The following is a 16,505-nucleotide window of genomic DNA, read 5'->3' as shown; positions in this document are numbered from 1 at the left end:
CAGAACTCAGGGCAACTGATCCTGTGGCATCGGGTGGTAGGAATGACTTAATTTAACCAGATAGCTTTGGGAGTTGTGTTGACTTCTAAAATGTCATCTGAGATTCCTAGCAGAAATCATAGTTTTCTGGGAATTTTATTTCTGACACAGTTTTGAAGTCAGTGAGTATATGGTAAGTTTAATCTTCAAGTACACTTAGTTGTTACCTAACTAGGTAGGATAAAGAAAAAGAAATCCATATCTAGACAAGGGTGCCCGGGTGGCTTGGTCGTTGTAAGCGTCCAGCTCTTGGTTTCAGCTCAGGTTGTGATCCTGGCATCGTGGGATCAAGCCCCGCATCAGGCTTCTCGCTCAGTGCAGAGTTGCTTGTCCCTCCTCCTCTGCTCCCCCAGCTTTCTCTCTCTTTCTCAAATAAATAAGTAAAATCCTAAAAAGAAAAAAGAAAAAGGAAAAGAAAACCTTGGACACCCAGGCAAAAGGCCAAGACATAAGAAAAAGAAAACTGTGTTGGCCTCACACTTCTCCACAGCAATACTGAATACCAGAGAGCAGTGCAATGCCTTTTATAAATATTCAAGGAGACGGAGTATGAGCCAAGTATGTTTCCATCCAACCAAGCTACTCTTCCAGCAGTTTTGACCATGTAAGAACTCCAGGCACAGTTTTCCTGTACATCTCACCTGAAGATTAATCAACTTGAGTTCAGCCAATCAAGAAACAATTGGGCAAGTTCCAGAAGAGTAGTGAGCAAAGGATAAATTTAACTGGAGCTATGACTATAGTGAAGCAGGGATAAGGCTGATGGAGTAAAATGCAAATGTTTTTTGACAATGTGGAATTAATACAACCGAGGGAAAACTGATAGGTCAAGGAGGTAGCAAAGTAGAAAGTAGAACTAGCTGATTGCATCATGGTCATAACTCAGAGTTCAAAGGATATCATTTCAAGCTGAAAAATCAGTAGGAGGAGCTTAAACATATTTAAGTAGGGCAAGAAAAGGTTGTGAGCTAACATTATGTTACTTTTGCTAAATGAAAGGACTAAGGATATGTAATGTAAAGGCATGAGAATAAAAGTCACCACAAGAATCGAGAGAGATCCATTCCCAAATAGAATTACAACAGCGAAAAGAACAGAGAAAACGGACTATATTCAAGTCTTTAAAAATGTAGGTAAATAAAATAACAAAATTGAGACCCAACAAATACAAATGAGCTAATTCACCCATGAAAAGAAAACTGATTGATAATGAAGCAAATGATATTCCATGATGGAGCCAACGGACAGTCTGAAACCAAGTGCATCCGAAAGCTGAAGAGTAAAAGGATGAGTAAAGATAATCCAGAGGTATGCAAACAGAAAGAACAAAAGCATAGTTGCAATCTTTACATGTGCTGAGATAGAGTTCAGGCCAAAAGGCCTAAATGAAACAAACTAAAGAAATGCTAAAGACTGCAATTAATGGCGTATAGTAGCTGTGAATATTTATGCACTAAATAAACAGAAAATCTGTGTAACACAGCAAAATAGGGAAATGGAAGCATAGTAATAATCGGAGCTTTAGGGTCACCTGGGTGGCTCAATGGGTTAAAGCCTCTGCCTTTGGCTCGGGCCATGATTCCAGAGTCCTGGGATGGAGCCCCACATCCCCACATCCTGCTCTCTGCTCCGCAGGGAGCCTGCTTCCCTCTCTCTCTGCCTGCCTCTCTGCCTACTTGTGATCTCTGTCTGTCAAATAAATAAAATCTTAAAAAAAATTTTTTTTTAAATAATAGGAGCTTTAATCTTCTCTTGGTCCAAGACAGATCAAGAGATGAAACAAAAGTAACTAAGGATATGGAAGATTTAACAAAATCTGTGAGGTTTATTTGTGTGTGTGTGTTTGTGTATAACTGACTGACTGTAGATTGGCTCAAAAAGTAACCCCTAGAGTAGAAATAAGGCACATTTGTTGATCAAAAAGCTAAAATCCAGAAATTAATAAACAATCAGAAAGCAAAAAAATACTCTTTTAGCTGGAAATGTAAAAACCATGAAGTAAACCAGTTGTTGGATCGGAGGGAATGTATAAACTGTCAGTTTCTAAATAGAATTGATACACTAGTTAGAATGGCAAAAATTAAGACAAGAAACAACAAATATTGGCAAGGATATGGAGAAAGGAGAACCCTCTTACACTGTTGGTGGGAATGCAAGTTGGTACAGCCACTCTGGAAAACAGTATGGAGGTTCCTCAAGACATTAAAAATAGAGCTACCCTATGACCCTGCAATTGCACTACTGGCTTTTACCCCAAAGATACAGATCTAGTGAAAAGAAGGGGCACATGCACCCCAATGTTCATAGCAGCAATGTCCACAATAGCCAAACTGTGGAAGGAGCCAAGATGCCCTTCAACAGACGAATGGATAAAGAAGATATGGTCCATATATACAATGGAATATTACTCGGCCATCAGAAAGGATGAATACCCAACTTTTGCATCAACATGGCTGGGACTGGAGGGGCTTACGCTAAGGGAAATAAGTCAGCCAGAGAAAGACAATTATCATATGGTCTCACTCATACATAGAAAATAAGGAATAAGTGTGGAGGACCATAGGGCAAGGGAGGGAAAACTGAATGGGAAGACAAACCATGAGAGACTGGACTTCTAAATGGAATTGAATCTGTGTCAAGTACAAATTAGAATCTCTGTAACCCCACTTTTAGAAATGCTCAGAAGGAAGTCATACCTTAAATACTACCCAGAAAAAAATGGAGAAGGAAAATAAATGCATCAGGCTTTTATCTCTGTCATCTGTTTACCAATAGAGTGTGACAGACCCCGCCAGGTTGGTCTGTTTTGAGTTGTAGCATATTAAAAACTAGGTCTGATAAAAATGAGAAATTTGGTTTCCATATACTTGGTATTCTGTTTTTACTCTCTGTGACTTTTATGATTTTATGAGCCAGACTTGCCCTCCCAGATCAGACTTTTGCAAGGTTTACTCATCATCTCAGTGGGCTCTGATAGCCCAGACAGGGAGGGTAGGGGAGGGTACACATCTGGGAAGCCACCCCCTGGGCGACAGGCAGCATCCCCTCACTCACACGGGGCCTCCTCTCTCTCCCAGGGGTACAAGAAGCAGGCGGCACTGAAAGTGGATGACATCAGTCACCGCCTGACGGAGCAGCAGGAAGACTTCACCAGCAGGACAGCTCAGTACCAGCAAGAGATGAGGCGCCTGCATCAGATGCTGCAGGACAAGCAGGATATCCTGGACCAGGCCCTGCAGCAGAAACGGTAGGGCCGCCCCAACCCCACAGAGGAGGTCTGGTTGCGGATGTTGGCCAGAATTTTCTAGTAAAACCCCCTGGACCCGTTCTGTTTATCTTTTACATTTAAGTTTTATCTGAATGTAATATTGGTTTTGATTCTTTTTTTTTTTTTTAAGATTTTATATATTTATTTATTTGACAGACAGAGATCACAAGTAGGCAGAGAGAAAGGGGGTGGGAAGCAGGCTCCCTGCTCAGCGGAGAGCCCGATGTGGGGCTCGATCCCAGGACCCTGGGATCATGACCTAAGCTGAAGGCAGAGGCTTTAACTCACTGAGCCACCCAGGTGCCCCTGGTCTTGATTCTTATTTGCTCATTTTCTTTTTAAATGTTTTCCCCTGGGCACCTGGGTGGCTCAGTGGGTTAAGCCGCTGCCTTTGGCTCGGGTCATGATCTCAGGGTCCTGGGATCGAGTCCCTCATTGGGCTCTCTGCTCGGCAGGGAGCCTGCTTCCCTCTCTCTCTCTCTGCCTGCCTGTCTACTTGTGATCTCTCTCTGTCAAATAAATAAATAAAATCTTAAAAAAAAAATGTTTTCCCCCAGCAATTGACATACAGGATTGTGTAAGTTTAAGGTGTATAATGTGATGGTTTGATTTCATGTGTATCCTGTGAAATGATTGCCACCACAAGGCTAGTCAACACCGCCCTTGTCTTGCCTAATTCGCATTTTGTTATGGGCAGGAATGGGCTCCCAGCAGCTTTCAGGTATACAACACGTGCTGTGCTCCTCATTTTCCTAATCCCCCCTGGAGAGCTCCCCATTGTTTGAATATTGGACTTCTTAAATCAGTCCAGACCTCTAATTGTCCTTCCCTCTTTTCTCCTCTCTTTGATGCTTTTGTTTTTCTTGGGATTTAAAAATTTTTTTATCAAGTGTCTTATTTCTGATTTTTCTTTTTTTTTCATTTCTGAGGATTTTAAAATCTCTGATCATTCCCTTCTTGTAAGATCATGATCATGAGATGATGGCCGCATGATGTTCTCTGTGCATGTAAGGTACTAAATCAGTTACCCTTTACCCTTTAAACGTGGACCCTTTAAACATGGGCTAGAGGAAGTGTTGCCAGTGTATGAAAAACAGTGGGGAATGTCGTGTGCTCCGTGAAGGTGAACTTGCTGGTCCTTTGTGCTTAACTCTACATTTTCACACTGGCCATGCTGTCTTTGCCAGACTGGAACATGAACTGGTGGGCGCAGAAGAATCATAATGCATGCGTGGGATTTCTTCAGGTTGTAGGACGATCTGTCATGCAGAATGCAGATAGCTGTTTTCCACCAGCCAGACGCTTCATAAATGCAAAGCAGGATGAGCTCTTACCTGCCATGCCTATCATGACTTCTGGAGTCACAGAAGTTCTTACCGCCATACACAGCTGCTTTGTAAAAAGTTGAGCCAATACCAGATTTCTTGCTAGATAGTTGGTTTAGAATCGCAGTAATAAAATGACATTTTGTTTTTCATTTTTTCCCCTTATTCCACTGTCTGTCCTTAGATCATTGAAAGTTATGCATTCTATTTCTGTACTTTCAGTGGCTACCCTTAAAATTTTACCATGGATATTTAACATTAAAAATCTTAATTTAGGGGTGCCTGGGTGGCTCAGTTGGTTAAGTGACCAACTCTTGATTTCAGCTCAGGTTTCGATCTCAGGGTTGTGAGTTCAAGCCCTACGTTGGGCTAAAAAAAAAAAAAAATCTTACTTAAATTTAGACATGTCTACATTTCTTCCCCCCCTCCAGTGCAGTAACTAATGCTCTTTTCTAATTCTTTCCCCCCTCAGTTTATATGATGTCATCTAGTATCATTCTGTAGATAAAAGTGAAGACCAAAGATCTATTTTATATCATCTTTAGCCTCCCCCCAATTAAATGTTACTAGTTTCTATATAATTCTTTATTTTGATTTACCCACAGGTACCAATTTCTTTACTTACTGATTATTATAAACAAGACAACAGACCCAAAATGAGTCTCACGTATGCTGGGCCCACACATCACCAAACCAAGACTTGACTTAATTACAGTTTGGCTCTTCCAGAAAGGGAATCTTAAACTGGTTAGTCAAGAATTGTGTAGTCGGGGCGCCTGGGTGGCTCAGTGGGTTAAAGCCTCTGCCTTAGGCTCAGGTCATGATCCCAGGGTCCTGGGATCGAGCCCCACATCGGGCTCTCTGCTCAGCAGGGAGACTGTTTCCCTTCCTCTCTCTGCCTGCCTCTCTGCCTACTTGTGATCTCTGTCAAATAAATAAAATCTTTAAAAAAAAAAAAAAAAAAAAGAATTGTGTAGTCAGTGCTACTTAGGTCATATGCCTGGGAGACCCTTGCCGTCCCCTAAAGGAAAGTAACTTTGCAATAACCAACCCGCTTTTACTGAATATAATTTCTTTATTCCTGCTTCCTTCTGCCTAAAAAAGTCTTTCATTTTGTACAGTTCCTCAGAGCTCCTTTCTCTTTGCTAGGTGGGATGCTGCCCAATTCGAGTTGAGTTTTGCTCAAATAAACTCTTAAAATTTTCTTATTTCTTCAGTTTATCTTTTAATATATCCCCTCTAACATCTCAGACCTTATTTCTCGGATTAGTTTCCTTCTTCCTAAAATACATTGTTTAGAAGTTTCTTTAGTAAGAGTCTGTTGGGAGTGAGCTTTCTTAGTTTCTGTTTACCTGGAAATGTCTGCATTTTTCCTTCATCCTTGTAAGATAATTCTTGTCACCTACAGAATTTTACGTTGACAGTCTTCTATCAGCATATTCTACTATCTTCTCTGCTTGAGAAGGCTCTTTTGACAAGCCGAAAGACAAGTGTCTGACAAGCCTTTTGTCATTTTTAAAAATAATTGACATGGGGCACCTGGGTGGTTCAGTCGGTTGTGTCCAACTCTTGATCTCAGCTCAGGGCACGATCTCAGGGTTGTCAGTCTGAGCCCCATGCCAGACTCTGTGCTCAGAGCAGAGTCTGCTTGAGATTCTCTGTCCCCCCCTCTCTGTCCCTCCCCACCACTTGTGTGCTCTCTCTTTAAATAAGTAAGGGGGTGCCTAGGTGGTTCAGTTCATTAAGTGTCTGCCTTCAACTCAGGTCATGACACCAGGATCCTGGGATCAAGCCCCACATCGGGCTCCCTGCTCAGCTGAAAGACTGCTTTCCCTCTCCCACTCCCCCTGCTCGTGTTCCTGTTCTTGCTGTCTCTCTCTCTCACTGTCAAATAAATAAAATTTTTAAAAAATAAAAATAAAAAAATTAAATAAGTAAAATCTTAAAGGTTTCCTTCGTCTCTTGTATTCTGCAATTTCATTGGTATATAATTAACTGTAAGCTTCTTTTTACTTATCTACTTGGTGTAAGTTACTCTGTATATCTGTGATTATGATTTTTCATTAGAAAATTCTCATCTGGGGCACCTGGGTGGCTCAGGGGGTTAAAGCCTCTGCCTTCAGCTCAGGTCATGATCTCAGGGTTCTGGGATCGAGCCCCACATGGGGCTCTCTGCTCAGCAGGGAGCCTGCTTCCCTTCCTCTCTCTCTGCCTGCCTCTCTGCCTACTTGTGATCTCTATCTGTCAAATAAATAAATAAAATCTTAAAAAAAAAAAGGTAGGACCTCAAAAAAAAAAAAAAAGTAGGACTTCCTTTAAAAAAAAAAAAAAAGAAAATTCTCATCTCGTAAAATAAGCCATTATCTCTTAAAATTAATTATTTCCCCTTATTCTTTCTAAATGTCCTTCTGGAGCTCAGATTAAATGTATGTTAGACCTTCCATATGCCTTATGTTTTAAATTTTCCATCTTTTTGTTTGATAATTTCTTCTGCTCAGTATTCCTGTTTACTGATTCTCCCTTCAGTTGTGTTCAGTGTACCATTTAACCTAGCCACTGAGTTGTTTTGTTTTGTTTTTAGTCAGCAACATTGTATTTCATTTTCAGTTCTATTTGGTTCTTTTGAAAATCTGGCTAGTCGTTTTTAAAATAAAGTCTTGGTCTTTCTTTTTTTATTTTTTATTTTTTTTATTTTTTATTTTTTTAAGAGAAAGGAGTTTTGTTTGTTTTGTTTTTTGTTTTTTTGTGTTTTTTTTTTTAGATTTTATTTATTTATTTGACAGACAGAGATCACAAGCAGGCAGAGAGGCAGGCAGAGAGACAGGAGGAAGCAGGCTCCCTTCTGAGCAGAGAGCCCGATGCGGGACTCGATCCCAGGACTCCAAGATCATGACCTGAGCCGAAGGCAGCGGCTTAACCCACTGAGCCACTCAGGCGCCCCGGTCTTTCTTTTTTTAAATACATCTTTTGTTTCTTTTAACATTTCATTTGTAGTTATTTTTTCAATATCGGAAATTTAGAAGAGCTTAAATTTTTTTTTTTTTGACTCTTGCTTTACGTGGCTTGTTTCTTTCTATGTACAACAAATTTTTAACTATGAACGCATATATGGTTGAATTAAATCTATGGAGTCCTGAGGTTCTAGATTAAGGACGTTTTTCTCTACAGAAGATTTGCATTTGCTTCTCTTTGGTGCAAGAGAATATTTCTAACCTGGAGTCACTTTAATTTCATTACTAATTTTAAAAAATGGGCTATAGTAATATTTTTCAAAAAAATACAAACACTTTCAAAAGTCTTTTAAAAATGCTTTTATTACATTTATTATATATTATGTATTATATTTTAAAATGCTGTTATTGCATTTATAATGTATAACTCCTTAATACCTGGTATTTTTCTACTGTATTCGGAGCGATTTCCTCTGCTCTATATTAGTTTGCTAATTCCCTCCTCAGTTGTGTCCAGTGTACTATGTAACCCATCCATTGAGCCCTTCCCCTAATTGTGTCTAAAATGGCTGTTCACTCCACACAGGTCCTGGGGGTGCCCAATCCTGGGGAACAATGTAGATTCAGACTCCAGATCCATTTGAGAACGAGCTGGTGGCTGCAGACCCCTAGGAGGCACTTAGCCTCTCAGAGCAGGTTTCTGTTGAAGATGGCAGCTTTTGCACTGAGCCCTGCTTTCTTTGAGGGCCCTTCACGTGTCTCCACTTACTTGCCCAATTGTGGAGCACGTGGTTCGTTCAGAATGTTTCTAGGAAGACGGGGAATAACATGGATATGAGTGAGCCTTGGGGTTTTCTGTCCTACCCAGTTTGCATGGACCCAACAGCTAGTCTCCATCCTACAAAAATGTGAGTTCCTGGCATGAACTTTTGTCCTCAGAACAATAAGCAGTAACAACATTCTGTTCCCTCCCTCTGTGCTTTCAGTTTAGTCTTTATTTCTTTCTGCCCTTAGAGACTTGCTGTTCTTATTTTGAGTTCGGCCACACATGTGTCATGATTGCTGTAATTTATCAAACATCTAGGTGTTTTGTACCAGAAAAGAGAAATTTGGAGATTTTTAAAACACAGTTTAATCAAATAGCACCCAACATTCAGTGGGCACTGGGGGGCTTGGAAAGAAGGAACAGTTCACAAGAGAAGTGACATTGGACCAAGTGGGCATGCCACTGGCCTCCTTGAATCTCATTGTCTTTCTCCTTAAATAGCACTGCTCACCCCATTTGGTAGTGCAGTTTCTAGCATCTTCCATAACCATCTAGCCACATCTATGAAGGAGCTGGCCTCCCCACCGTGCTCTCCTGCACGAGGCCTGCTCTTCACCCCAGGCTGAGGCTGGTCTTTCTGTCCCCCTCACTCTCCAGTGGGGTCCACCATCCTGTGAGGTAGCAGCTGGTACCCCGATCTGTTTCTCCTGAAGACCACGGCCCTGTGAGGACACGGATACCTTGTCAGCCCCGCTTCCTCAGCACTCTACATGCTACCCATCACAGAGTCCTTGGTATCCTTTCCTTAACTCGTACATCTCGGTTCCCTCTGAATGCTCACTCCTGGCACGTGATCTGTCTAGGCCAGTCTTTTCTGTGTCCTCGGTTATGAGCCTCACTCCACACAGTCCCCTCCTCACCTCCACACTCACTCTTTATGTCCAGGACCCCCCTTGACTCTGTGGATGGGTGTTTTGAGAGGAGCCTGATGTTGGCCGGGTCACAGCGGGGACAGGTAGAGGAGACACGGGAGAGGCTCACAGGGTTCATGCTGTGTGGGCGCCCACAGCTAGCCATTGTGCTTTAGGTCAGCCGCTGAGGGTATTGTGTTGTATTCTTATACATGTTAATTCTTTAGAGAACAATGGTCCAAAACAAAGGAGAAAGCAAAACTCAGTGTTTTTTCTATTTCCAGGACACCTCAGCATTTCATTCAGCCCTGACAGTCTCTGCCTCAGAACTCAAACACCATGGGATCTCTTCTCTGACATCAAGCATTCTTCCCTTTGAGTTCTGGCTACTTTAAGAATTGCAAGGGTTCTATAAATATTTTTCTCATTGTGCTGTTTTAACCATCTCTTTTGTGTATTTCTCAGAGAAATGGAAGGCGAGCTTGAGGTTGTTTGGCAGTCTACCTCCAAGGAGAACCAAAGAATCCGAGAGCTGCTGCAGGCCGTGCTGGAGAGGCCAGGTGTCTGGGACGGCACTAGGGAGGCGCGCTGGGAAGCCGTGGCTCCGGCTACCGTGACCTGAAGCCACCGCCTGCCACAGCCCACACCGTACCTGGGGCCTTGGCCGGGGGCTCTGCCTTACCCCAGCACTGGGAGGCACAGGAGAAGGGCCACAGCATTTCTCCTCACCAGGGCAAGGTAGAAATAAACTGTCTCAGAAATTTAATTTTTTAAATTTCTTTTTTTTTTTTTTACATTTTTTTTTACATTTTGCTTTTATCTGACTAATACAGGGCTGACCTCTATCTTTGCCTTGCCTTTAAGCTATATCTCGCCTTGTCGACTGCCTCGCCACTGAGCCAGGCTCTGTGAGCCCCGTTGCTCAGGGTGCCAGGGGACCCAAGGAGCTGGCCTGGCTCTGGGCGTCTAGACCCGCAGCCGGGAGAGTGTGGGAGCAAACAGGTGGTGGGACCGAGCACTCACACGGCGGGCTGGGGGCGTGGGCGCACTGAACGCGTCCAGTGCTGCTACTGTCATTGGCTCTGGGTGCTGTCCTGGCACATGGTAAAAGACAAGTGCTAGACTCACACCCCAGTAAGTTACACAACATCTGTTCTGCCCCGTCTCCCCGCCCTTCTTTATCCTTCTGGAAAGGCAACTTTTCTGGGGCCACACAGCACCAAGGTGGGGGTCCCTGCCCCAGCACCACCGCCGAGAAGGATGCCAGAGGCCAGGGTTCTGCTCCTCTTTGCCACCACCTCAGATGGGTGACCCCAGCTTCTCAGGGCCATCCCTGGCACTTCCTGGTGGCAGTGCCAGCCCCCTAGGCCTGCTTGTCCCTGGCATGCTGGAAGAACACGGGACATCAGGCTACACGGGCCCCTAGGAGCGGTGTGGAGGGCAGAATCCTGGAACAGAGCCTTATACAGGCGCCTCCCTGCACAGACCTGCCTCGGTGCAGCGTGTGCACAGGCCAGCCCTGGGTCCGGGTCGGGGGCAGAAGTTACACGCCTGAGCTCTGATTGCTAGCTGGGAGTTGAGGTAGAAGATCAGTTTTATGTTTTATTCAACTTGTTCAACAGTTCAAGGATTCTAACTTATTTTCATTTTACCAGAGGTAGGGTGACTCAACTGGGATTTCAAACTCTCCCCATCCTCTCCCTTGGAGGTGACCTAGCAAACAGCTTCAGTATTATTTCCAGGGAACCCAGCAGCTCTCCAGCAGCGCCAGGCAGCGTGTAAACAGGCTGCAAGGCCCCAGTGCCCCCGTGAGTCTCTCACCTTCCAGATCTGTGCTTGGTGGGTGGCTTGTGGTGGGAATCCTGCTGTTGTCACTTATGCAAAGAGCCACTTTTGTCATTCCTGGCTTTGTTCCGCCTTCTGTGAGAACATTTTGTTGCCTGGAGAAGTGAATGTTTGTACATTTCTGCCTTAAGTTTATTTCACGTTACAAGCATACTTGGCAAGTTTGGGGACCCCTGGACCTTGTCACGGCCAGACAGGGTTGGGCCCCACAGCTCCTGTGTTCAACCAGCCTCCCGTCGGATGCTGTCAGCATGTGGCAGGTGGGCTCTGAGTCCAGGGTGCAAAGGAGGGTCCACGCAGGCAAAGCGGTGAGAGACAAGGTAGCTGAGGGGCCCAGGGCCTGAGCTTCAATGCATTGTGAGGGATCTGGACTGCTCTGGGCCTTGCTGATGGGCAGGGTTTCAAGGGCTGGAGAATGACAGGGCTGTGTGCGCCGGGGTGAGAACTCAGGAGCCGCAGGAGGGGTGTTCGGGCTGGAGGTTGGGGTGAGAAGGGAGGCCAGATTGGCCTCGGGAAAGCCTGGACCTCTTCCAGGGGCCCGTCTGCTTGACCCTGCGGGTACCAGTCGGACCAGGAGCCGTGGCCTTTCCTGCTTGGTCCTGGGGAGGCGAACAGTTATGAAATGGATCCCAGGGACTCAAAGGGTCCCTGCTGCCTTTGGTGTTAGCAAAAAGTCGTCCAGGGGAATTGCAGACCAAGTGCAGAGAGGCCGGGGCCCAGCAGGCATGTGGGTGTGAGTTTGAGGTGACAGCGGGCAAGGAGCTGCCTTCAGTTTCCCATGACATCTGCACGGAGGGCTGGAGGGTTCGGAAGTGGCTCCTGCCCCTCAGGCTCCAAAAAGAATGGAAGAGGCCATCCTTTCCCAGGAGCTTCACACTGTGGAGATCAGTGTGTCCTCCAACTCTCAGGAGAGGAGAAAATCCCAAATTGGATTTCTTTCAGTGCAGTGTATTTATTCAGCAAATACACTTGGAGTGCTTATCTCTCTGCACCGTGTGGAGAACAATAGCGGTGACAAAGGCAGACATAATTACAGAGCATTCTAGGTGCTTGGAAGAAAACAGGACAGAAACAATGGCCTGGTCACCTTCATGGCTGCTGTGGCAGCTACAGGGTGAACTCTGTGCAGAACATTCAAAAAACAAAAATCTCAGGGGCGCCTGGGTGGCTCAGTGGGTTGAAGCCTCTGCCTTCAGCTCAGGTCATGATCCCAGGGTCCTGGGATTGAGCCCCACATCGGGCTCTCTGCTCGGTGGGGAGCCTGCTTCCCCCTCTCTCTCTGCCTGCCTCTCCGCCTACTTGTGATCTCTGTCAAATAAATAGATAAAATCTTAAAAAACAAAAACAAAAACAAAAATCTCATTGCACGGACTCACGGTCATGATCTTACCCTCCAAAACAAAAAATAGTTATCTTCCAGGAAGATTCTCTTTTCCTCCCATCTCCCAATGCCCTGCCCCGCTATCTTGCAGGAAATCTCGCCTTGTCAGTCGCTATGTGCTCTGCTCGTTCCTTTGTGTCCGAATTCCCAAGTGATGGTTTGTGCTGGGCCGTGCGATCCGAAGCTGCTTCACAGGGAAGTTGTGCCCAGACTCTGTGAAGGGCTGATCTCTGCTCGCAGGAAGGCGAGCCAGGGACACCGAGCCACGTAAAAGATGTCATTTCTCTGGGGAACATGAAAGGGAGTCGGGGGCGGGAAGTTCACGGAAGGAACTGGGTAGGAGGTAGCATTTCAGCGGGCGTTAAATGTGGAGTTGCATTTCCCCAGAAGAAGATTCTGAAAAGAAAGACGAGGACTCAGTAGGTGAAGATGAGGTCAGACCGGAGCATGGTTGGTCCTTTGTGCCAGACGACTGGCGCCCTGGAAGGAAGACAGCTGTGTGAGGACCGAGACAGACGCCCAGGGAGGACACTGTGCAACAAGAGTCAGGGTTGGAGAGACGCAGCTGCAGGCCAAGGGGGACACCCGGGAGTTCTGGCTACCCCAGAAGCTAGGAAGAGGCCGTGAAGGACCCCCTCCCGGGTTTCAGAGGGAGCACAGCCCATGCCCACACCTGGAGTTGGGACTTCTAGCCTCCAGAACCGAGGCGATAGATCTGTTGGTTTTTAGAGCCAGAAGAGGAGCTAAACAGGCCGGGCCCCCAGAGCCGGGGATTCCCAGAGCAAGCAGGGTGTCCTGGCAGGGACAGGGCAACTTTGTGTGTGCAGGGGCACAAGGGGGTGAGAACGCACCTTTTCAACCTAGTACATTTTAAAAGGTCATCGAACTACAGATTGCGGACTTCTGATGAAAATCTTGTGCTATATTGTGATGTGCTGGAAACATAAAATGTACCCCAGATTCTGAAGACTTAGAAGAAGAGTGTGAACTATCTCACCAATAATTTTTATACTGGTTATGTGTTGAGATAACATTTTGGATGTACTGGGTGAAATAAAACCTGTTGTGAAAATCGATTTCACCTGTTTTTGCTTCTACTTTTTAAAAAACGTGGCCACTGGAAAAAATTGAAACTATCTATGTGACTCACAGTATACTTCTCTTGCAGAGTTTGTGTGTGCACCCGAATGTGAAAGGCAAAACTGAGATAAATCATGACATTGGGGAGGGATTGCTTTCTTTCTCTTTCTTAAGATTTTATTTATTTATTTATTTATTGAAGAACGTGGAACAGGAGCAGAGGGCTTCTGGGGCTTCCATGCAGCTTTGGGGGCACCGGGAAGAAAGAGGCCAGGCTGGTTGCCTGCTCCTTGGCGGGATGTTTCTCATTGTGCCTGGGACCCTCGCCTGGTGCGGTTCCCAGAGGCGAAGGTCTCCTCTGGTGGAAGGTGATGACGGGGTGTACTTGGGACAAGCAGCTGAGGAGTGGGGGAGTTCCTGTGTGGGAAGGGCTGGGCACCACAGAAAGTGCTTCTGTGAAGAAGGGCTTTCCTATTCCAGCAAGAACGTTTTAGGTGAAAGAGTCAGAGGAGACCGGGAAAGGCTCTCTGGCTTGTCCCTGGCCTCAAGCAGTCCCCCTTGATGGCTCACCCTGGCCCCGCGGTGTCCAGGATGCACATGGGGCTTGCACAGTGGAGCCCGCAGGAGCGGGCAGAGTAGGGCGGGAGCTGAAGCAGGAAGAGAGATGCGTGGAGTCCCGAGATTGGAGCCTGGACCCTGGGGTGAGCTAGAGCCTGCAAGCCTCCGCTGGGAGTGAGTGAGTTGGAGGGGTTGGCGGTGAGGGAGCAGCTCCCAGCAGCTCTGAGCTTGTGAACTGCCTGGTGTGGATCCACTTGCCTCAAGCTGCTGGGCTCAGTGTGGGGGTGGGGGGCTGGGGGGGGTGGGGTTACCTCCCCCCCCAGAGGACCCTCACACATGCCTAGATTTTCTGAAATGTAAGGTCTGGGTCACTCTGGGCAACCTCTCTCTTCTACACAGGATTCCATCAGCAGCAAAGACACCTCAAGTGTCCCACATCTAAAGGACAAGCCGCTCCTGGACCCCACGCTCTCTCTCGCCATCTCCTCTCCATGGAGAGCCTGAGCCCCGGGGCACTGCTTTTGCTGCACATTTGCACGTGTGTGCGCTATTTCTGGGAAAACACCAAGGGCTGGATTTGCCGCATCCTGGGAGCACATGTGTGTTTAACTGTGTAACGTGTCTCCAGCACATGAGGACGAATCTTGCGTGTCTCCACTGACATGATGTCCTCAGTCAAATTCAGAGACTGAAAGTAGGATCTGGGGCGAAGGGGCAAACGGGGAGTTAGTGTTTAAAGGAGTGAGCGAATTCCTGTGTTAATTGTTTTATGGTGAAACTAAATCCTTGACATTGAAAAATTCTGCCCATTCTGCTGACTCTTTACAAGTTCTTCTGCCCCAAATCCAGGTAATAGGTGAGCACCAGGCTATATGGTCTTTGTGGTTCCCCAAAGGCTCTGAACCGTTACCGGCTGCAGCAGGAAAGGAATATAAGAACACATGAATTTAGGAACTGAAGGAAGTTTGGCAACTCGAAGGCACGTCTGGAACATGTTTGAGTGGTAAAGGCAGGTACAGCATCTCTGTGAGGGTTTGACCCTAACCCCTGAGGAGGAAGGTGAACCAGAGGACAGGTTAGCAAGAGTCTGGGGAGAAACAGATTCACTCGGTCCGGCCCAGCACCTCTGTAGAAACCATCATAGAAGAAGCGACCCAAATGTGTACCAGATAGAGACCCTGGGGTGCAGATGGTGTTCATGCAAAGTTGCAGGCACCTTTGCAATGGGAAAAAGCAAAGTTTGAAAGTGAGGGTCAAGAGCTTTAGCTGAAACTTAGGAACTAAGGGAGTGGTATGAAAAAAATCTCCATCTTGCCAGGAAGTGTGCTCTGAGAGGGTGAGAGGGAACAGGCTTCTGTGGGGCAAAACTTCAGCCCCGGGGTGGGGGGGGGGGGGGTTGGGGGAACCAGTTGGTGGGTATTAGGGCACGGATTGCATGGAGCACTGGGTGTGGTACAAAAAACAATGAATACTGTTATGCTGAAAATAAATTTTTAAAAATGATTAAAAAAAAAAACAAAACCCAGCCCCGTGGTGGGTGGGCTGGAGGCCTAAGGAGCCAAAGTTCTACCCACAGTGGGGGTGAGGGGTGGGGCTGTGAAAGCCAGATTATCCCCACCCCCACCCCACCCCACCCCCACCCCCAGGGCGAAATTATGCGAAGTGGCTGAACACTTACTCTGCCAGGGAAAAACAAAAAAAGGCAAGAGCTTCATGAAAGGACCCCAAATTCACAGAAGTGTATTTCTGACCCTTAACAAAGGAGCCCAGGCCCAGATGTTCCAAGCTCAGCACTTGGCACAGGCCCCAGGAGACCAGAGAGTCCATGGAAGCGTAAGGCTAACTTTCTATGAACCCTAGTGTTGCAGGAGGCGGGTGCGCAGGTGCTAGGCTCACTTACGGATACTTACAGATTTGGATCTGGATGCCTGGGGACAGGCTGAGTCACCTGCAGTCACAGGGTTGGCTCCTGGTGACACCCTCGCACCCACCTCCCAACTCCACTCCTCACATGATTTCTCTTAGACCTGCGGCCCTTGGGAGGCAACTTTGACCCGGGGAGGGTTCTGCGGTGTTTTGCAGACACAGAGGCGCTGGCAACGACCGTTTGAGCGCTGCTGTATTAGCAAAGACTAGCAATGACACAAACAAACCTGTCTGGGACTGCCAGCCGCCCTGCCGGTGGGAGGGTGGGAGGCTCTAGCCTCCTGGTGGCAGAGGGGGGAATGAGCCCATAGGGGAGCACTGTGCCCAGAGCACTGGGCATGGTGGGCAGGGGAGCAATGACTCTGAGACAGGGTCCTCACGTCCTCCAGATGGCTTTAAGCGACAACCCTGAGAAGTCCGCCTGCCCTAAGTGCCCTCAGTGCCACCACCCGTGG

The 16,505-nt window shown here is 46.6% G+C and overlaps 1 protein-coding gene across 1 annotated transcript in view; it reads left to right on the top strand.

The window, feature by feature from the left end:
• LOC111161587 (centrosomal protein 89) overlaps nucleotides 1-12,247 on the top strand; it is a 79,633-nt gene extending 67,386 nt beyond the window's left edge. Inside the window, exons 18-19 of the mRNA XM_022525341.1 lie at nucleotides 3,117-3,286; nucleotides 9,726-12,247. Of these exons, the coding sequence (XP_022381049.1) occupies nucleotides 3,117-3,286; nucleotides 9,726-9,882 (327 nt within the window). The 3' untranslated portion in view covers nucleotides 9,883-12,247. The remainder of the gene's footprint in view (nucleotides 1-3,116; nucleotides 3,287-9,725) is intronic.
• Nucleotides 12,248-16,505: the final 4,258 nt, after the last annotated feature.

This window comes from Enhydra lutris, unplaced genomic scaffold, assembly GCF_002288905.1.
Source record: "Enhydra lutris kenyoni isolate GAN:26980312 unplaced genomic scaffold, ASM228890v2 scaffoldscaffold85, whole genome shotgun sequence".
Classification (NCBI taxonomy): Eukaryota; Metazoa; Chordata; class Mammalia; order Carnivora; family Mustelidae; genus Enhydra; species Enhydra lutris.
The sequence above is the reverse complement of the archived record's forward strand: the minus strand, read 5'-3'. Positions and strand labels throughout refer to the sequence as shown.